At 44.3% G+C, this 22,230-nt stretch overlaps 1 protein-coding gene across 1 annotated transcript in view; it reads right to left on the bottom strand.

Annotated features, from left to right (window-relative positions):
• The window catches only part of pdlim4 (PDZ and LIM domain 4), a 28,625-nt gene extending 6,520 nt beyond the window's left edge, over positions 1-22,105 (bottom strand). The window contains exons 1-3 of the mRNA XM_086012927.1: positions 21,489-22,105; positions 13,888-14,039; positions 6,965-7,046 (exon numbers count right to left, since the gene is read on the bottom strand). Coding sequence (XP_085869053.1) covers positions 6,965-7,046; positions 13,888-14,039; positions 21,489-21,581 — 327 coding nt within the window. The 5' untranslated portion in view covers positions 21,582-22,105. The remainder of the gene's footprint in view (positions 1-6,964; positions 7,047-13,887; positions 14,040-21,488) is intronic.
• Positions 22,106-22,230: the final 125 nt, after the last annotated feature.

Below are 22,230 nucleotides of genomic sequence, written 5' to 3' on the forward strand. Positions count from 1 at the left end.
ATGTTGGGGGGAAAAAAAAAAAAAAAAGGCCCCGTTATCGCCTGGTGCGCTCCAGACAGACGCTTTGAACGATAAAGGCGAGCCAAAGCAACTGGAAGACCTCGTCAAACATTCGGACAGGCCGTCTCTTCATAACTGTAAAGACGTTCAAAAACCAAAATGACCCTCTTGAATTGCATTCAAAATCAACATGGTTCCTGTGGTGGAAGCAGCAGGACCCCTGAAATTCAAACATCTTCATTGGCCATTAAAAAAAAAAAAAAAAAAAAAAAAAATCAAATAAAAAAAAAAAATCAATTGACCGCAGGACTGTTATTTGTGGAAAAGTGCTCTAGAATATCCCAGCCCTTGCTTGACAGTGTGTGAAAGGCAAAGGCGGATGTACGGCAGGTCTACTGTCAGAGCTGGTCTCTGTGTGAAAGGTATCAAGATGGAGGGGGTCGAGGAAGTCACCATTTTCCACTTTTTGGGGGCAGTTTCAGAGCTTGGCAGGGTCCAGGCAGCGCCACAAAGGTGGGGAAGGAGTGCAAAGTAGGTTTGAAGAGATCTGCGTGGCCCTTTTTCACACAGTCTTGTACCAGTCAGGAATTTTCCGCCCGTTTCTGGAGTTACTGTGTGAAAGGTGTCGTCAAAGATTGGGTACAACGCCCCCCTGGATTTGGACGTCGTATCAGAGCTCGGAATGACCCGTGCGGACGCGTATTCTGCAATTCACTGGCAACCAAAACCGGCTTTTACCCGTGTCTCCAGTCTGTGTGAAAAGTAGCGCAACAAAAGGGGGCGGGGGGGTTAAGCCGACCGAGCGATTCCCCCCCTGCTTCTGAGGTTGTATCACCGATGGGGAAACCGCCTGTGTGTCAGGAAATACCGGAATAGCAGGATCTGGGATATCAAATTTAACACCATACACTCTCTTCCGTGTTGTGTTGAAAGCAATTGTCACTGCCTGACCACTACTTCAAACATCACGCCGGATATGGTGTGTATGAAACTCCGAAAATCTCAGATCTTCTGGAACAGCTCGAAATAATTTTACAGGATCTCTGTGGGAAAGAGGTTAGTGAGTGTACCTCAGTTACTTCAGGTCAAAAAGACAGTGTGAAAGGGAGAAAGGGGGTGGGGGGGGGGGTAAAAGGTGGAGGACCTTAATTGAAATCATGTGTCTGGAGACCCCTGCCTGGCTCGGCCCTGATTGGCCGGAAACCTAAACATTTACACACACACCACCACCACCTTGTTCTCCCGCAAGGTTTAATCCCTGCGGACCCTCCAAATGAAGCCCCTTCTCATGGTGCTCTGCACCGCTAAGCAAACACAAACCAGCCCTTCAGGGGAGGGGGAGACAGGCGGGCTCGGGGAGGAGGTGACAGACAGATGGGCGGCAGGGCAGGTCAGAGAGACGGGAAAACAACATGGCATCTGCTCACGGGGCTGTCTAAGTACTGGGTCACTGCTTGAAACAGCGGAGACCAGATCTGCACCAAAATTCCATGGATTCAAACTTGGCCTAGGCACCAACACTCGAAAATAACTCCGTTGTTTAAGGCCTCGTACGTAATTCCTACTAGCAAACAAGGAGCTATGGAAACGGCGGAGGTTAGGGATAATCAGGTCCCAGATTCCGAAGAAATGTGTCTCGACACAACGGCAGTCAACTTGAAGAGACGTGCACTAAAAAGTTGCACCACCCCACCAGGAAAAAAAGTCCGTTCAGAGCTTGTACGAACTTGCCTACTAACAAACAAATAAAAGGCTACGGAAATGCAAACTTCCTTGATAGAAGCGAGGGATTATCAGGTCCTGGATCTTGAATACCAATGTTTCTTAGTGAGGGAAGAAATCTACACCAAAGTCTTATGGGTTCTACCTTGGGCGGTGCGCCATCCCTCCTCAAAACTCAATGCAAGTCTGGTAAGGGCTTGTACGATCCTGATTACAAACAAACAAACAAACAAGTAGATATGGAAATACAACCTTCCTTGGTGGAGGTTAAGGAAAACCCGTTCCTGGATTAGGTGTTGCTGGAAGTCACCTTGATGACATCAGAGACCAGATCTGCATTGAAATTTCCCAAATTCTAACTTGGCCTACGTGCCACATCTCCATAAAACTCAGTGGAAGTTGGTTGAGTATTTGTATCGGTTTACGTACTAACAAGCACACAAACAGCTTTGGAAATGCAGCCTTCCTTGGTGGGGGTTAGTGATAATCAGGTCCTGGTTTTAGAGGATCCATGTTTCAACACAGCAGCAGCCATTTTAGGGGCTTAGCATCCGCAAGCTACAAAGCCAGTGAGAAAATTAGGGCAAAAAAAAAAAAACCAGGAATCCGGCATTAATCCTTGAAAATAAATGAAACAATATGATTCTTTTGGATGTGACCAAACTTCTGTGCCCTGCCTACCCCCTGTAGAGAGCACCCTGACCCCATCAAGAGAAACCACAGACTGACTGGGACACTTTTGAGGGAGGATTTAAGCGGATAAAGAGTGAACACAAACAAGCAAATAAAGCGGGTCACAGGTGTTGAGCTCTTTCAAAAAGACTTTTCGGCTATGCTTCAGCAGATTCCCTGGCAGGGGATTAAGCACCGGTGGTCCCTGCAAACACATTTTGGCAACACGCAAGAATCTAAAGCCCTCAAGTGATTCCGTATTGCTAGAAGCCAGTCAGCTGGAATGACTACAACTTGGATTTTCTTTTTTTTTTGTTGCAAATCCTGGAATCAAGCAACCTCGTTTCATTCATAAAACACAATTGAGAAAAACGTCCAAATTATTTCCACCGAAGGCCACTAGAAACATGTAAGGAAGAGGAGGGGGCACTTCACCTTGGTTTTGAGAGACATGCTAAAATCCGGCCAAAATGCTGTAGGTCAGTGGTTCTCAATTTTTTTTTCCGGTTCCCTTCTTTTGGAGATGAAATTATTTTCAGTAGATACAGCACATCTGAACTCATTAAAACACACTTCCTGAACACATTTGAAACATATTTTTTTTACATATACTGTAGTATCTCTATTAATGGGAAGTCAAGACAAACATTTTTTTTCCAAGAATATGTTCTATGCAGGCCCACTAGTTGAAATGCGGCATTCTGATTAATATTGCGTTTGTGGAATATGTGTTAAGCATCACCCGTTTTTGTCCATCTCACTGGGCGGCCATTTTGTCACTGAAAATGACAGAAAATTAACTTTCATACATTTCAATTGACTCATTACTGAAGTTTTTATTTTTCTATTCTTGGCGATTCCTGCATATTCCATAGAAAAAGTAGATAAAGTGTGATCGAGCAGGGGACCACTGTACGTATTTGAAAATGAATCGGGCCCAAAAATGCGCAGCGGGTTACGGATGACCTTCGGGCCGAACTTTGGACAACCCGATGTCAAAAAAATCCTGCAAGCATTCCATCTGTCAGCTCCCGCCGAGCCTGGATAAGCTCCACGCTGCAGCTTTCCAACTGCCACGCGACGCATTTCCGACGATTCGCGCCAGGAATTACCGTTTAACGCCGACCGACAGGCTACCCCCAAGAACTTCCATCTAATCGGAGGTTTGGAAATGTCGGTTTAACCGGCGGTTTATGGCGGAAAACTTTTTTTCCCCCCAAGAACAGAAGCGGACGCTTGGATCTTAAATTGCTGACTAGAGATCGAGGGGGAAAGACTTTCCCAGAGAAAACGCTCTCTCGTAGGAAAATAAGTGGGCGGGTGGACATGATGTTATTTTAATTCCATTGCTATTAAAATTGACTGCGTGGTGACGTCAAAGCTGATTAAGTCATTTTGTTGACATGGGAATATGTGTTTTCAAGGTTTAAAGAAATATGGCATATTCAGGAACCTGTCCGTATTTCCAAAAAATAAATCCACATTCGTCCTTGGTCACCTAGCCAACCGCAAATATATTTCCGCGGTGCAATCCCGCGGAACGGCAGTACCAGAAAAAAAATATATCGTAAGGACTAGTTGCATCACCAACGGAGAGTTGGGTGATATGACCAGAAAATAAAATCTCAAATTTTTCAAAAGGTTCACCTGTCAGTCAACGGCTTTCTCCGCTCCTACTTGCCGTCTTAAAAGTCAACATTTGTTTGTTCCATTGCTACATTTTAATGACTTCCAATTGTTGCCATTCGTCTTCCTGTCTATAATCTTTATTTTAGCCCTACAAACTCAGCACGGGAAAAATTGCGATGCATCCAGGGGGTTGCTTTTGAAGTAGCGCTGATGGATGACAGCGACACCATTTTGTTTCCAGATGAGCTTTGCCTCGGGCTGCAGGCGTGTCAGCCAGCATGTGCCTTTGCTTTTGTGTAGTAGAAGCTGTGTTTTAGCAGGATGCAGACGAAACCTCGCCAGTCACTCGATGTGGTGGATGATGATGATGACGATGATGATGATGATGATGACACCAATGCGGTAGCTTGCCAACAGTCGTACATAGCGTGTGCTGTCATCTCCATCCAGTAATTAGCTCCGTGTGAGTCACCAAAGTAAATAACACGGTCTCCAATATGAATGCACTGCATATGTACGTCAGTCAACGTTCCAATGTGCAATAGCGCATTGATTATTTGTTATAATTAAGCCTGTGAGATGACGGCGTCAAGGTTTTGTGGTATGTTCCACATCCAAAAATATGTCATTTGTCCACCGTACCGGATATGGTGAAATTTAGATGAGTTTTGACCTTGACTGGAGTTTCTGACACCACTGCTTACAAAATGGTATAAAGAACTGCCTTTTGAGAACACTTACGGCAGCTCTCCAGTTGGCTGTTAGCATCTGTCTCGAAAATGTTGGTTTGTTTCTAACCTAGACCGGATTGTACGAACCACTGGCTTGCTGTAAAAAGAACTTAAAAGCATCGTCAGCTAGCCGTTGTAGCTAACGTTAGTAGTTGACCCCGCCGCCTCCGTCTCAAAATTTTGGTCGGTTTGCTTTTTTCACCAAGTTTTGAAGCACCAAAAATTTGGGTCTGTTGCTGATTTGTGCGATGGTAGCATTTAAGTTATGATTGTTCTGTGGCGTAAAAATGTGTCATTTCTTTACGGTACCAGCTATGATGAAAGCTTGACTTTTGACTGAAATTTCCAGCACAAACACAGTGCTGTTATGTTACGTTTGATTAAATCATTAGTTAGGATTAGCTCCAATGCTACTTTCGGACCAAATCACCGTCTTAAGAATGTTGCTTGTTGAAAAAAAAAAAAAAAAAAGACAACTTCAAGGTATTACTTTTCCAAAGCAAGTTAAAGGGTAGCCAACATTAGCAGTCAGCACAACTGCTTCTGTTGGTCTGTTTCTGACTTGTATAATGTTTTGAGGTACCAAACATGCATTTTATTAGTCATATTGTCGGTCATCCAAACATTTGTAAGTTGTCTATGGTGCCAGATATGATGAAATGATATCAACATGAGACTTGACCTCGACTGGGGTTTCAGAGGAAAACACAAGGCTATAATGGTACGTCTGACTCACATGGTTTTGAAAACAAGTTATGTGTATGGCAGCTAGCCATTTGGCTAATGTTAGCAATCCACGTCACTGCCTGCGTCTGGAAATTTTTGGATTTGTCCTGATTTGTTGATGGCGACTACGCTTTGAGTTTCGTTAGCCCTCCAAAAAAATGCGTAAATAGCCTATGGTAGTGGATATGATGAAATCTAAAATTTTCGACATAACTGACATGACAGTGGCGCTCACGTTTTACGGTACAAGACACATTTTTGAGGTGTATACCATGATATCAGATCTCCTGAGATTTAGACGAGAGGTAACCTTGACTGAGGTTTCAACAGTCTGGCTGTTTCAAAGCAAAAGCCTCAGGCATTACTCGCAAAGACCGAACATTTCAACTCACTTGACCGCAATTCCTGATGAACGACAAAAGACAATACGACAGCTTTCATCGCGTCTCCCGAACTGAAAGCAATACTCTCCTGGAAGGACGCCAAGTGTCTATTGATGAGCTGACGGATAATAAATGCTACCTCAGCTCTTTGTGTGATTGCCCCCGGTCTCGCCAAGGCCAAGAGGCTTGACAAAAGACACTTCTCACAGTGTCTTCATTGTCTACTCTCAGGCTCCATACACATGTGTACGTATTTAGGCACTTATACGCATCCATCCCTTCCCAAATGCTTCAGAACCAGCAGGAAAAAAAAAAAAGGGAAAAAAAACGCTTCTGCAATCGGCTTCATTGTCCTGAAGTATCCTGGCAGCTGGTACGATCGGAGAGCAATCGACTTTTTCAACACTGAATGCGTTTGTTCGTTTTTCAATACGCTATCCTGGGACACGCCATTGTTGGAACGAGGCTTGCCTGTTTCTATGGATGCTGTTTATGATCAACAGAAAGACAGTCCCTCGCTTAATTTACAGCCCCAGATGGCAAGTTGCGGTCTGTAGCAAATGATCATCATGGCCATCAAAAGACCGGGATCAGGTTTTAATGGATTTGAAAATGCAGATCAAAGTTGCACGCTGTGAAATCAAAGCAATAAAAAAAAAAGGATTCCCACAGTTATTCTCTCTGAACTCTGAATGACAAAAGAAAACGAGACAATAAAAGCACATCTTTGTCATAACGATAACCACATAATTAGGAAGCGCTGTTTAAAAGTATTTACTAAATTAAAAAAAAAAAAAAAATTGCACTTTTTGGGGGCGTGTATCCTGGTGAAAATGTATGGATTTCAGGGTTTCCAAATAGGCCCCCCCCCCCAACAAAACTCACTCACCTGGAAAGTTAGAAAAACTTGCCTTTGTGTTTTTTTGTTGTTGTTTTTTTACAGGTTACCTTTCAATGTTTTGATTACATTTTTGAGTGCCAATTCCTAGACAGGCATCTAAATTCTGGCTTTGTACTGCATCTCAACTCAGGGTTTCAAGTCTCAAAATTCACTCAAGGCATCTTAACGAAGTGTTTTGCATAATGAAAACTGGTGTCTACCTGCGAGTCAGATTCCATGTAAGGGCTCGTCTTGCCATCTTCGCTAACCGCCGGTGACCACACTCGTTCTCCCGATTCCGACCTGAAAGACAATACCGGTGAGAGAGTCCTCATGATGTCCCTGTTCTGTCGAGACGTAATCTCTGCAGACTGGATTTTGACAGAAGAATACTTTATTTCCCAACCCCCGAAACGGTTGCAGACCAGACGTGAAAGTTGGAGGTATTGTGCCCCCTGATACTTTGAAACGAAACCTCTACGGACGCAATGAACCGGAGCCAATCCTGATGTCGTCTGGTCATTTAATAGATTGACGATTTAATAACAGTGACAAATTCTCAAGTGTCGGTCTGCAGATTTTTGCAGCAACAGAACCGATCGCCCCCCCCCCCCCCACCACAGTTGATACATTCGATAAAGTTGTCAGCACGCCATAACTCCACAGTATGAGCAATCAAGCGTTCTTTGCCTTCTCCAGAAAGGCTAACTTATTACATACTGTATATCTTTAGGTTTCTTGTAATTGACTCCAGTTGCGTTGACTTACAAGGAGGAACATGACTCGCTGACTGGCAGCTGTGACGAGGTACATCATTAATCTATGCTGCTGTGCCGAGCAGGCCTCGCCGGATAATTTACGCCCTTCCCTTTTGAGAGGCAGAAAATGTGACGCTTTGGTGAGGTTGAAGCTAATAAAACCTCGTGAGTCACGGCCACAAGCTCTGGTTTCATTTTGCGACCCGTGACAGGCAACTTGTCGCGTCGCCGCGGTGTTGGTCGTCAAGTGGGAAAAGCATCCGAGATGAGGCAAGCTCGGGGACACGAACCGGAGCGAGGACGCCGGACTGTCTTTGTGTGAGGGCCCCCTTTCGCCCACTCAGGCTTCGGTCCAAGTGTGATCGATTTATCAGTCGACATCATCACAGAGCGGCCGCTCGGGCCGCGCTTCAGATATGAACCGCCGGCGTCAAGAGCGCTCTCACGAGGCGTTGGACGGTTCGGTCGTGGTGTTTTCAGAGTGTTTGGTCTCGATGGCGACCGCATTACAAGAGCCGTTTGTACTCCGACAGAGGGAGACAGCGCCACTTTAAATTGACATTTTGGAGGAGTATAAAGGAACTCGCTATTCATCTCCATAATAAAAATGGGAATGTGAAGACATTAGTGGAAAATGGGAGGCAAACCAGCTTGGGATTTGCAGTATAAACAGACTGGACCCAAGAGGCAGTTCTTTTCCTAAATCCGAAATGTTGTATTTGAAATCTTTCGAGAGATTTAAAACAATGTAAATTATCCGTACAACCCTTCAAATCATTCTGTTGAGAATTCCAGTACTTTACTCAGACAACAAAAGTGCGCATATAGTTTAAGGTGGTCCGAGCAACGTACCACAAACTATGATCCCCAAACACTTTATTCCAAATTCATTTAACAACATTACCTCTAAAAATAAGCGTCTTACAGATTATTTGTTTTTGGAAAAAAAAAAAATGCACTGTACGTTCGCGGGTACTGTACTTGCAAATGCGGCGAAGACTTTTGATAACTTCCACTAACAACTCCTCCCCGACATGCAAAGCTTGCCTCTTTGTCGAGATGTACCACTTCAACATACTTCCTTGATATCAATTACTACTTTCCTATTCAGACTTTGTCTTATGTTAGGGTTCACAGAAAAATTTGAATCAATGAATTTTTGAATAGTGAACCACAAATACTTTTTTTTTTTTTTTTAACATACAACACAAATCTTCAATATGTCAATTTTTTTTTTTTTCCTGAGTGGAAACATTTCAAAGCAAAGTCAACAATAAGTTACATCCTGGCGGACAGACGACTTTTCGAGAGATTACAAAGATGAACGGCATGGTCCTTCTGACCATCGAGACGGCGGCTTGCATTCATCATCCATTCTTTAAATCTTGCTCTGTCTGACCCGAGGATTAAAGTCGTCTCAGCACTGAAGCCCTTCCAAGGAAGTTAAAAACCTTGATTTATCGAGCAGTAACTGCTATCTTTGAGGCTGATGGAAACAAAGATACTTTACATCAAAATCCAGCTGTGGGCTGCCAGGAGCCATCCTGTTATTTCTACCTCATCTTGCTCCTTTCAGCCTGATGGCTACAACAGATTTGTTGAGTCTGGGGAATGGGAGGTTTGGGGGCGGGGGCGTCGTAGCGACCTGGTCTCCAGACAAGAGCTACTCATATTTTTAGCTTGTATACATCATCAACAAACAAGACATAAAAGGACACGGACTAGAACAATTTCTAGAGGAGCATCAGAAACTCCCAGGATGAGTTTCCCTGTCTTTCCTGTGGTCATATTTTCCACCCCTTGACCAGGTTTAATTTCCTGATGGTCTGTTTTTTTTTTTTGCAGTGGTCGGATAAGTTTACTTTGGCTTCTTGAGATAGGCCACGCTCCATGTCGAGGATGAGACGCACGGCTGGAAACCAATCATCCCCAAATTGAGATCTGTCTTCTCATGGAATATTTTTCCTGTCAGCTCAAATCCTCCTCCGGCAAAAAAAAAAAAAAAAAAAAAAAAAAAAAGGACAAGGTCATTAGGTCTGTCACGGTCACAGTTGTTTGTAAACTGCGACGAGATTTAAAAGGGGGAATATTATGAAAGGTTGGCTTTGAAATTGTTTGTCTTTCAAATAGTTGGCCACTAAACAAGTATGAAATCAAACAACCAAGGAAATCTGTTGTTATCATGTCAAAGCCAAAAGGTAAGCAGAGCCGGAGTGTTAAGGGCGTTAGCTTTGTGTCAAGGAAAAAAAAATGTCATTTGCCGTCTGGACGCAGAGGTGTCCTGCCTCATGAGGAAGTCAACAATGAATGATGAATGACAGATTGTGGCTCCCAAGTTCTATTGATGTGGCATTTAACTGTCCACAAAAGGCAGCCTGAGAAGTGGGGAGGGGATGAAGTGAGTTTCTTTGGGCCTTTTGTCCCCGCTGGAGTCTTGTGTTCCTTTGGTCCGGTGCAGCCTTGTGCGTAATTCCTTCGCGGTGAGTCACAGGTCAAAGGGAAACCCGGACTCTGTCTTTTCTCTGGCCGCTGTCTCTAATTCATAAACTCTGCAAATGAATGTTCCTGCAACCCTGGAAAAAAAAACCATCTTCAGCAATCAGGTCTGGAGAAGGATTAGGCCAAAATGATTTGACAGATTTACGCCGAACATGGCGGAGGGTTGGGCTACACGCCAGGAGGCATAAGCAGCCGTTGCGGGAATTTCTTTTCACCTGCATAAATCTGAGCCCTCCTCGCCCACGCTGGAGGTCTGCGCTCTCTTCGACTGTGCTTCTAGTTGCATTGACGTGTTCCACCTGTTCTACTCCACTCTTGACTTAATCCTGCCATGTTTCTTTAATGTAAGTGAAATTGAAGCACAGCAGGGGTGTCCTTTTATGAACAAGACATACTTTCAGTCCGGGCTTTCAGCACATCCATCAGCGGGGGGGGGGGGCTCCATCCCAACGGCCTGGCACTCGTCCCAACCACCATCTGCCTCTGAGGCCTTCGCAACCACACGGCTTTCTCCAGTAAAGCCCCGGGAGAAGAGGAGCTGGAGGCAGCATAGAGAGGGAAAGATGGGGATATAAAAAGAAGAGGGAGGGGCTTTGGGGGTTGAGAAGGGCAACAGGTACACTGTGGTGGGGTTGGGGGGGATTATTGGAAGCAAGGGGTCAGGCAGTTCACCGATGGAAAATATCTTCAGAGTGGAAGGGTTTTTATTCCACAGTTAGCTCATAGAGCCACGGACTTGACAGTATATGCCAAATGGAGTGTTAGGATTAGACATTAGAACTGGTGAAAGACAGAAAAAAAAAAAAGGAAAGGGTCTTCAAGGATGTAGGGGAAGCTTTGCAGCCTTCGATTCCGCCTAATGTGGCTTGAATGACTGAGACTGGAGAGATGAGTGGAGTTTCGGGGCTGACGGGTTTAGGGGGTCAGTGCGGTGGGTAGGTTTGACCACTCGTAATTGGGTTTCAAGGTTCAAGGCCAACTTGATATTTCTCTCATAAGAGACTCATACGAGTAGACATCCATATTGAACATTTACGTAGGGAGGGGTTAGCCTCCTTCGTGGCGGTGTACCAAGATGTCTCTTGGAGGCTCTTTTGGATCACCGCGACATTAGGAAGACATTATAGCAAACAAAAATAATAAGAAGGCATAAGCAGACGTTGACCATGCAGCTGTCATGGACTTTTGAGCACCAACTCCCATAAATCGGGGGGGGGGACACCCTTCAAAATGCTCTGAAAAACGCGGCCAGTGACAGTAATGGATGCGGAAACATCCCAAGAAACATTCTTGCATTACATAGCGGCTCTCAGACCCAAGGAGTGCACTGTAATTTGGGTTCCCAGGCAGACGTGCAGACTCATATATTTGTCCATCGGCAGCACCGGCAAATTACAGGTCTCCCGTTTCTCCCACTTTGACTCGGAGGATTTTATGGCGGAGGCTTTTTAAAGGGGGGGAGGCTAAGAAGTGTTGTCCTCTATTGAGTTGACGTTCCCGTGAGTCAGCACAGGGAGGCTAATGGCTGCAATTACTTATGAAATATTTCATGTGGCGGCAGACCAAGACTTTCATGAAAACGGAAAGTCTCGAGATGGCATCAAAATGTAAGCCGACACCGTCTTTTAGCGCTCATCTATTGTGCTAAACCGTTTGTTTCCTCCCTTCCTTTTTGATCACGACAGAAACCTTCAGTGGTCGTTTTTGAGTGAATTTCCAGTGACGTGCGGATTTGTGATTCACTGCTCCTCTTCTTGGCTTTTCATAACCGCCGTGCTGTGCTGCCATATCTCTTTCCCCCAGTCTGCCAGCAACAACTGCATCCCTTCTTATTTTCCCTCCTTTGCGAGGATTCATTTCACCAGAAATTCGGGATCAGAGTGGCTGTGCATCACGTGGTTTGGGGGAATCTTTTATTTTCTTTACAGAGCCTTCCATAGGCGACTTTTCGCAGAAGCCTGTCCTTTCCACGTCAACGGCAGCCGCTTTCACCTCGCTGCTAAATATCCCAAATGTGCACGCCTCGCCCGCCCTCCTGTCCAGAGGCGGGGAAAACTCATACTGTAATTATTCAAGCGATATACGGCCGCAAGGTCGCATACCAACGCCCTGCCTGGTTTCACCTCCGCCGGGCGGCTATTCCAACAGCCGGTCACTGTCGTGACAGGCCCTATGCAAGATTCCGGTGTGATTAAGGAACAAAACGGGAGTGCGGGGTGATTTACTTGAGCTAATAGTTGATACAAGGAATTTAAACAACTAACTTAAATGACCAATATAAGTCATGTTAGACGGGCCCGGTAAGCTCGAGAGGTTTGAAAGGACAAAAAATTACAATGGAGTAAAGTGGATTGGCAGAAAAGACTTGGGGTGGGGCAAGGTATTGATGCTACGGGAAGGGACGGGGTGGCTTTCAGGAACTTTGGGAAAATATGTGAATGTTTCTGAATGGCCGGGGTAATTCCGGGCGGGTCTCCAGCGGAGAATCTGAATAATCAGAATCAGAATCATCATAGAGGAAAAGTTGAGAACATTTCCGAGCTAAAACCGGTAGCCGGAAGTGACCGTTAATGTTATTGTTTTACACAGCAATTATCGTTACATGCAACATTTAGCAACTGACAATAGGAGAAGTGACACCAATAAAACCATCAATACGATCTGAAGTCCAAGTAAATGGACAATTTTTACAGGTTTTCCGATGTTCAGTTTGTACTAATGATCAGTTACTCGCACAATTACTGATTGTTATCTTTGGTGAACTATCGCATCGCAGTGTACTCTGCGATTCCCACCCGTCGAAGGTACCTACGAAGCAACACCAGCCCTAACTCTAGTCGACAAATTCAGATGACATTCTCCCTTCTCCCTTAAATCTGTCGCAGCCAAATAAGTAATATTGCAACCTAATGGAATAAACTTGTCTTCCCTAATGCGCCGTTTTGTTTTATTACGCTGAATCACACGTTTCTCTCTGTGCGGTATGAAAACACTTCTTGACGTTTAAGCAGAATTAAAAGCCACACTTTGGCGTCGTTATCTTAAGTGCGGAAAACGTAGCCGCAGCGGCACAGAAGCCGCACCTTTGTCGTGAGCGAGCGCTGCTTCCCACTTCCCGAAATAACATCCCGACGTGGACAAACCACCGCTTCATGCTCAGCTGCTTGGACGGAAGAGGGTGTTGGGTGCATTCTAGCAAAGTCGAGTACAATGGGAAGAAAAGTTCCTGATTTAGAGCTTTGACCTAAGAGAGAGCGAGAGAGTGAGTGAGTGAGTGAGAGAGCGAGAGAGAGACTCCTCGTCATCTGCCAGTTGGCAGGTTTCACTTGTAAACGAGTCAGAAACCGCAGTTTTCCTTCAAGGCGCAACTTTTCTCTGCCTCTCTGTCCATTTAACTCTTTCAGACGCAAAGTGTACATACATTGAACTGGCGATTCACAATCCCCCATTCGCACAGGTGGCAAAAATATTCATATTCTGATTTAATATATGGAATATACAAATATAAGGAAGTGAAGTCAGGATCTTGAACACAGAAACTGGTGGTTGATTTTTCACTTGGACCGTAGAACTATTTGCTGAAAAAGTCATCCAGTTTGCACCCATCTGCGTATTTTTGTGCTCGTTCAGTGACACCCCAAGATTGGTCCGTTTCGTCGAAGGCATGGCCATGGTAGCAGAGGCGTAGCCGAAAGCTGGCCGGCTTGACAATGAACAGCAACGTGGTGGAAGATCCTGCTAAAGATCCTTGCGGGGTTGCCGCCAGTGAAAGCAGGGTGGTAAACCTCTCAAGGTGATGCAGAGAAAGGTCTGGCAGCCCAAGAGTCGCGTCCGATATGCGCTACCGTTGAAAGGCTTCACGTTCGAAGAAAGACAGCGCAAAATACCTGCTGATGACGAGCGTGAGCTGTTGAGTGCAGTTTTTGATCCGGTTCTGGGCCTCCATGTGGGTCATGTGCTCGGTGGCGTCGCCGTTGATGGCCAAGATGGTGTCGCCCGGGCACAGGTCTCCCTGGGCCGCCTTGCTGCCGCCCGTTACCTGGAGACAACAGGCCGGTTAGGTGGGTAGAAAGATGCGATCATAACGGACAAACTCAACAAAAGACGAACCGTTGCGTTGAGTGGGGTACAGTAATCCCTGCACGGGTGAAATGTTGGACTTTTTAGGAAGCACATCACGTGAATCAATCTGGACTAGTTTCTTAAAAGATGTGAACATCTGATGGCCCTCTAGGGAGGCCGAGCGGTGAGGTTGGACACGCTGAGCCGCACGTGATTCTACTTTTCTCAATTTTGTGGGTGTGGGGCTCCTCCTGGGATACTGCGCTGATGGGCATTTGAAGAAATGTCTTGCTGACTGATGAAGCGGGTATGAAAGTGATTAAACTTTACCAGCTTGGGCAACCCCACTTCATTCACTTTCCACCAGTCTGTGATGTGGTTACAATAAACGCAAAGTGGTTCACCAGAGTTTACTCTATCGCTGGTTTCGCTTTCTACAGCTGCCCGTTTAGGTAGTAAGCTAATTTCACTCCTTTGATGGTTGCCGCCAAATTGTGAACTCCATTTTGCCTCCATGGCGTTAAAGTCGAGCGACAACAGAACCCAACTTCGACACTCTCGCCGGTTAAAATCCCACACGACAATAATTAAATGATTGATCAAGTTGCGCCATGGCCTGTGGTTAACCTCATAAAACATTGGACGTGGGTACAGCTTCCCTCAGCTGTTGTATTTTTGAGGGACTTTTCAGAGCGATTGGGCCCCACAAACGAGCGGTCTCTGGTCGGAAATTAGACGCCGTTGAGACGCATGCCATTCCAGCGCTTTCCAACACAAAATTACTACCCGAGTACCCAAATTGGGCCCGGAGCCGAAAAGTTGATATGATGTTGCAGTTAACGAGCGCTTTGTTTGTCAAGTACTGACAATTTATCGTCTTCCTGTCACTAGGGTGTTGACGCCACGACAAGGCATTCAATTCTCAAATTAAGTAAAATTTGTAATTTCATTCAAAGGAAATCCAGTATACACAATTGTTGGGTTTGAGATGCCGTTTTTTTGGCTACCTTGTCTCTGTTTAAAGTACCGAAGCGGGATTTAATTTGTTCTGAGAATATGCCAGCTTCTGAACTAGTATCAGAAATGGAATGCCACCAGTATGTGAGGAGAGTTAAAAATTGAACACACTGAGGCGTACTGCCCCATGTATAAGGTTCAAGAAAATTTGAAGATCAACCTTAGCTCTCCATTCCGGATCGGTACACACAGCCTCAGTTAAAACTCTGACTGCCTCGCAAAACTGAAAATTTGTGGATCAAGCTCAACCCCCACTCTGTATCAGCTCCTTTCACATAGCCTCAGTTAGACCCTTAATACTACCTTGTCGGGATAAAACCGACTAGTCGACTAATTGACTATTCTATGTGTCAACTTTACTACTGCACAATAATGACTGCAGCTGGGCCGATTAATTGCAAACCATTCCGTATCCATACCTTTCAGTCAAAGACTTTGTTTTGAGAGCGAGTGTGAGAGGCTTCTCTCAGCTCGACTAAACTGCGTGTAAATTTGAGTAAATTGGTCCCGAAACGGGCGTTACAATTTGATCCCTGCCGCGACGCCCTTACGCGCTGAGCCATTAAGTGTTTTAAAAAGCGAAAGAGCTGAGGTTCACGCCCCATGAAGTGCTAATAGCTGAGTCGTGTGGTTCACATGTGGAATTCCTAATTTACGGCCTCTGACTGCACCGCACGTCCCGCCGGTCCCTCTCTCTCTCTATTTTTCCCCGTGACTCGATTCCAGTAAACTGAGAGGTCATTGTGGGAAGTAAGCGCGTGTAAAACAAACACGACACCTCAACACTATGTGCTTTTATTCAAGTGGAAGCAGAACCAGCTCCGTCTTGCATGAGCGGACAATCTCCCGATGGGAGGTCACCGTTTACCCACGCCATTTAACCACCATCGCCTCCAGTCCTTTGTTTGTTTGTGTGTGTGTGTAACGTCATTGTGAAGCAGACAGACATTCTGTTAGGTAAACGTTCACTATCTGATGAATTCTAATACTTTGTTGTTCAACTGTATATATTTGTTTTTTTGTTCCATCTTGCCCTGCTTCCCTGCATTTATTTCTGTCAACCCACTTTTGTGACCGATGCCATTTGTAATCGTATCAGCACAACAACATCCATCATCAATAGTGACTTCCCGTTGCATAGAAATCACGTTTTCCCATAATCTCAGTAAAATTATCTTTGGCAAAAAAAAAAAAAATAGGACGGTCTGTTTTATGCCATGCTCCGCCCACATTTGATTTTTGGAGCTTTGTAATTAAGAGTCACCCATTTGTCAAGGACACCTGCTTCCGACTAGGTCACATTTGGACGAATTCTCTTGCAGGAGCTCAAAGCCCTGGAATATGCCCCCAAATCAACACTTAAAACCACCTTGGCCGACTTCCTATTCCAAATCGTGTGTGGGACATTTTTGTAGGTCTTGTTATGGTAGACGTGCAGCCAATTTTCTGTCAGTTGGTCAAACCGCTGTCAGGGGCTACATTTGACTACATTTGCATGGGGCCACACTTCACGAGTCACCAGGATACACAAGCTTGCAAGAATTTGGGAGGTTTTGGGCAGGTTGAAGCCCCTTAAAAGGCTGTTTTACGAGCAGCCACAGGGGGCGCCAACATCGTTCCTTTGGCGAGTCCCACACAGAGGCCACTAATTGCTAACAGCAGTGACAGTGTTTGAAATATAAAAGCATCAATATTATCCAAAAAGGAAAGTGACGCATGTCTATTCATCATATACTTCTCTAATTAGCATTACGTGCTAAAATGCTACATCACCACAATGACATCATTCGCGGAGCAAAGTATCGAGCCGGTCTAATCTGAGCTGTTAAATAACAGATTGTCCAGGGGCCGAGGTCCGACCTAAAGCTCGTCTTTGTTGACATCGCGTTGCTACAAACAAACTTTGTGTGGTCATGTGTCTCCGTTCTAATTTAAGGCACCCGACCGTCTCTTAATGGACACTTTCTGACATCCTTATCAAAACGGCCAAATCCGTTCTTACCCTTTTTTCTTTTGTGAGTTCCTTCTCTTTAACCTCCCCCTTGGTCTTTCTGTTCCGTTTCTGTCTTTACGCATCTGCGTGATGCATGAGAGCTCCACACCAGAAGGCTGCCCTGGAGTTCATTAATCAAAGTGCTAATCTTCTCTGTGCAAACGTGTGACAGCCAAAGGCAAAGCTAAACCAAAGTCCACTAAGATTGGGAATGACAAGTGTGAGAATTCCAGTCTACGGTCAACACATTGAGTTGTGGTCTTTTTTTTTTTTAAATCTGTACAACTTTTAGTGGGGTTACGGTAGTCCATAAATCTACAGACGTCTGTATGGCTAAATCCCACAAAGGCTGCACATATTAAAATAAGACTACCTTAAAACCAGCCCAAATTATGCAAATTCTGATATTTGCCTACTGTAAATGACCCAGTATTTGCAGAGGTTAAAAATGATTACTTCTGCAAATCCCCCAATAGTTCTGCGAGGTGAAATCAGACTAATAAATTGCTAAAGCACAGACGTCCTTACATTGTTCTCCAGGAATTTTTTTTTTTTTTTTTGCTTAGCTGGAAGAGGAGACGTGGGTCACAGCGGTTATGATCGTAACCCAGAAAGACAAAAAAAACAAAAACACTGAACATCCAAAAGCTGAGGATTAAGTGGTCGTGTCAGCGAAACGACCAGAGCGGCTTTGGGTCACATGTCCTTTCCTCTGGAATGTGGTAGACAGAGGTCAAAGGTAGAAGGACACGGAGTTCATGAGCTGTTGTTGTGCTAATCATTCGCTCATATTGTCTTTGTAAAATCATTACATGACATAACAGATGGGGAAGACTAGAAGAAACTTCATTAAGTGCCCTCACAGTGAGAAAGTGAGTGACAAACGGACGTCCACATTAGCTGTGGGATGTAAAAAAATAAATAAATAGAGACTTAGTGAAATGAACCCCCCAATAGTGTTGCAAGCTAAAATAAAACAACTGTAAATCCCATAAAAAAATAGAATAATAGCATTGTAACACAAACCTTTTGTGGATTTTTGGAATTTGCTGTGATATTGCTGGCGCACCAAAAACTACCAGAAGTATAACTTCTATCCTCACTTTTGGTGTGGTAACAATGCTCGGTTGTGTTTGATAGATTTGAAATGTTTGTAAAATAAGGTCACCGAGCACACTGAAGGAGCTTAATGACATCATTATTTGTGGCTGTTGCGTTTGTGCAATCGCGTCCGCCCCAGCAGCAGACTGCTGCCGTATTTAACGCGTCTTTGCAAAATGCCTCGGCTGTCACAACAGTGACAAAAAAAATGATGTTTCCAGGATGCCTCTCGTTTGCCAAAGTCTCGCTTTAGCACCTCACACACCACGTTAACAGGTTTGGCTCAGCATATTAGCACCTTCCGCTAAGAAAAAGATGCCCCCAATCCCGACTGGCTTTCTGGTAAACAGTCTTAGATTGTTGTTTCGTGGAAGTGAAGAAAACAAGCTGCAGTCCTGCTGGAAACCACAGAGGGGCAGTGTTTAAGATCTGAATGCTTTCCCGCACCCGATTTTGCCTAGAAAAAAAATATTCATAATACCAGGAGTGGGAATTGCAGAACGTGATATTATTTTATTATTCTAACCCTAACCCAAGTTAGCTTGAATAAAATGTTACTCTTCTTCAAAATTTGGGCAGTTTTTTTTGGATTAATTGCTATATAATAAATTCAGAGCAAAGGATAAAGGGTTTATGATTAAGCTATACTCAATATATTGGGGGGGAAAACGTCTAAGATATGTGACGTTAGTCTTGATATGGATGTATTAAAATGAAAGGACAATGACACGTTTGAAAATGTGGATATATCTCTTCTTGTATTTACCAGGAGCGTAAACGCGCCTCTGAATAATACTCTGTTTTGTATGTTCACGTATGTGAATATTTGATGAATAGCCGCTTTCAAGACGAATAATGTCTCGTCTCATACCTCGTTGTCAGAAAGACGGTTGACATCTACAGCTGCCAAAGCGCAAACAAACAACGCTGCCAAAAGATTTTTAACACAGAATCTACACACAGATGTACCAGCTGCTCGCTCGTCTCATTTTACAGGACGACATCTCCGAGTTCCGCTCGGTTAAATTACTCTCGGAAATGCGGCTTTTCTTTTATTGCCGTCTCATAAATTCCAGCCATGCCACGACGATAGGAGCTGTGGCACGTTGACGTTTCTAAGCAAATTGCGTGAATATCAGAGGTGGGAATAAGTCACATGTGTGCAAGTTTGAAGGAAGTCTCAGCTCTTAACCTTCAAGTTTCAAGAAAGTCCAAAGTTACTGTGGCAAAAATCAAGTGAAGTCTACTAAATGTAAAGCCGATTTGAGTCCTTACTTGGGCTAAGTCAAGTCATGTAATCTTGCTAAGTCATATATTGGTACTAGCATCGGCGCTTGCGTGAGGTAGCTGAACTAACACATTCGTAATTGTCTCAAATCAGTCCCTGTATATTCCTGGCAATCAAACAATACCCGACATGAATCTTATTTCATGTTTGACCAGCAACTGGTATCTGTGAGCTTAAACTGTGACGTTCATTACCTAGCTTACCAGTTTTTGTTTTTTCTTAGCTTTTAGCGTGACGAAGTCAAAGTCACATCGAGTCGGACCAAGTCAAGTCTAGTCTTTCAGGGGTTTTCAAATTGGTGACTTCGGTCCCATTCGAGTCAAGTCATGGGAATCGAGTACTCCACTTCTGGCGATTACACAAGGAATGAGCAATAGCACCTTTACCACATGTAAAGGTTATGAGGGTTCGTCCAGAAATTTCACAGAAAAGACAAATATTCAGAACTTTTTGACAACGAGTAAGCAAGGTAAACTCAGGACTCTTTGTGTCCGCGGTCCAATTAGACGTCGAGTGCCCAGGTGTGATTTGATTACCCTGGGGGGTGGGGTGGTTTGTTGGGGTGGGGGCCATAAATCTCCAAAGCACCCACCCTGGCCCTGTAGTTAGACGCTTTGGTTTTAAGGGGAGGGGGGTCTTGAGGGGAACACCTGGAATCCTTCAGCAGCACCAATGGGCCCTGATGAAAAACAAATGTCAGCACCCCCACAACACCCCAACCCTACCCCCTCCCAAACTCTGGGCCTTTTCGACAAGCCAGCAGCGAGCGGCAGCGCCATGTGTTTATCCTGGCCGGGATGAAGCGAGCGGCTACTGGCGGAACCGCTGCCAAGCGCGCTGACGCCTGACCCATATCCCGACCCACCGACGGGGTTCAGGAAAGTTCGCGCAGGTTCCACATCACAATGGATGGATTACATTTGTTTTCGCAATTGCTTAGATGCTGGCTCAAAATAATTATTCAATAAGATGTGATCATCAAGCTGCAAGGAGAAAAGGGTTGAAGGCCATGCCTGACAGCAATTCTTAGAAAATATGCAAGGGTCTGAAATGAGGGCAATCTGGTTGGATGATTGATTGGACATCATCGCTACTTTAACTTCTATCTGTTGTTGTTTGATGAGCAACAAACAGCCTACCAGTGGCGATTTGATTGGACGTTGTTTTTGGTTTTTTAGTGGTCTGGTGGATTTTTCTTTTTTTTCCTGGAACCATTAAGAGGAAAAAATAGCTAATTACATAATTACTAATTACAAAATTAATTAAATGTAAAAAAAAAAAAAAACATACCAATCAAAATTTATCAAACATATATACATATATTATCACAATGAAAAAATCAATTTGAAATATGAACTAAACCCAAAGATTTAAAAGGCAGAAAATAATTCAGAGAAAATTTACAAAATAATTCAACTCCAGAAAACATTTGAAACAAAAAATAAAATACTCATTATGACTTATATATTATACTTAAATATAACACAACAATGAAACAAAGTAAAAAATAAAATAAATAAAACAATGACCCATTCAAATGATAAAAAATAAGACTCAAAAATGAAATGCATAAAATAATGACTCATGAAAATGTTAATTAAAAAATATATATAAATCAATGTTACCATCAAAAATGATAAGTTTAAAATATATTATTAATGAGATGCCATTATAGATTTTTGTCTCTTCCTTTAATCACGAAAATAAAATAAAATAGATTGTTCCATCGTGAATAATCATCCCTTCATAATATATTTTTTTTATTAACAAATAATTGAGTCAAAACATTTAACATGATCTATAAATCATTGCGTCACAAAGTTGTAGAAAGAAAACCCGCACGCCATCTGGCAGCTGGCACGCCACGTTAAGCACCTTTAATACGATTAATTAATTAATTAATTAATTAAAAATAGGTGAACATGTCTGACTTGTGGTCAACTTGAAATATGAAAGCGAATTCCCGGCAAACCTGCAGCGAGGCTCTGATTGCGTCGCGAAGGGTGAAACGAAACGTACGTACGTACCCTGGAGATGGTCAGCGGCGTGCTGAAGTCGCGTCCCCCGACCAGGCGAAAGCCCCAAGGGGAGGGTCCCTGGAGAGTCACGCTGTAGGGCATGCCGGTGCCGGTGCCGGTGGGCCTGGAGACCGTGACGACGCAAAAATATCCACGCAGGGAAAGAAGGTCGAAAAGTCCTGCTCCGCTCGGCGACGCGCTCCCGCCTGACAAAAACTCTCCCGAAGTCTTGAATCAAGTTTAAATAACAAGAGCCGCCCGTGACGCGTGTGACGGGGGCCGAGCAGCCCGCCCATCGCCCGGGAGGGAAGCCCCCAATACGGGGAGGGAGGCTCCTGCGCTCCCGGTATACGTACGCGCTTCCGACAACAATAGTACAAATAGTATTACCACTGGTACTGCTACCACTAGTCCTGCGACTACTACCGCTACAGCAGTATAACGGTAGTATGCCCTACTACTACTACTTGTACTACTACTGGTATTACCACTGGTACTACTAGTACTGCTACTGTGTCATATGGTCTGTCTTCGACTTTGATTTTGGACTTTAGTTTCCTGTTATTCCTTGTATTCCTTTTGTCTGTCTCGTTAAGTTAATGGGTCCACCTGTGCTTGTCATGCCAGTGCCTAGTGTTAGCCAATCAGCTCCCCCCAACCCTTTGTATCTTGTCCAGGTGTGCCTCGTTGTCTCGTCAATCAGTCTGTATTTAGTTCCCTGCTTTCTTCCGGTCCTTGTCGGTTCGTTGTC

Source organism: Filicampus tigris, chromosome 17, assembly GCF_054856515.1.
Source record: "Filicampus tigris isolate MCC_2025a chromosome 17, RoL_Ftig_1.0, whole genome shotgun sequence".
In the NCBI taxonomy this organism is placed as follows: Eukaryota; Metazoa; Chordata; class Actinopteri; order Syngnathiformes; family Syngnathidae; genus Filicampus; species Filicampus tigris.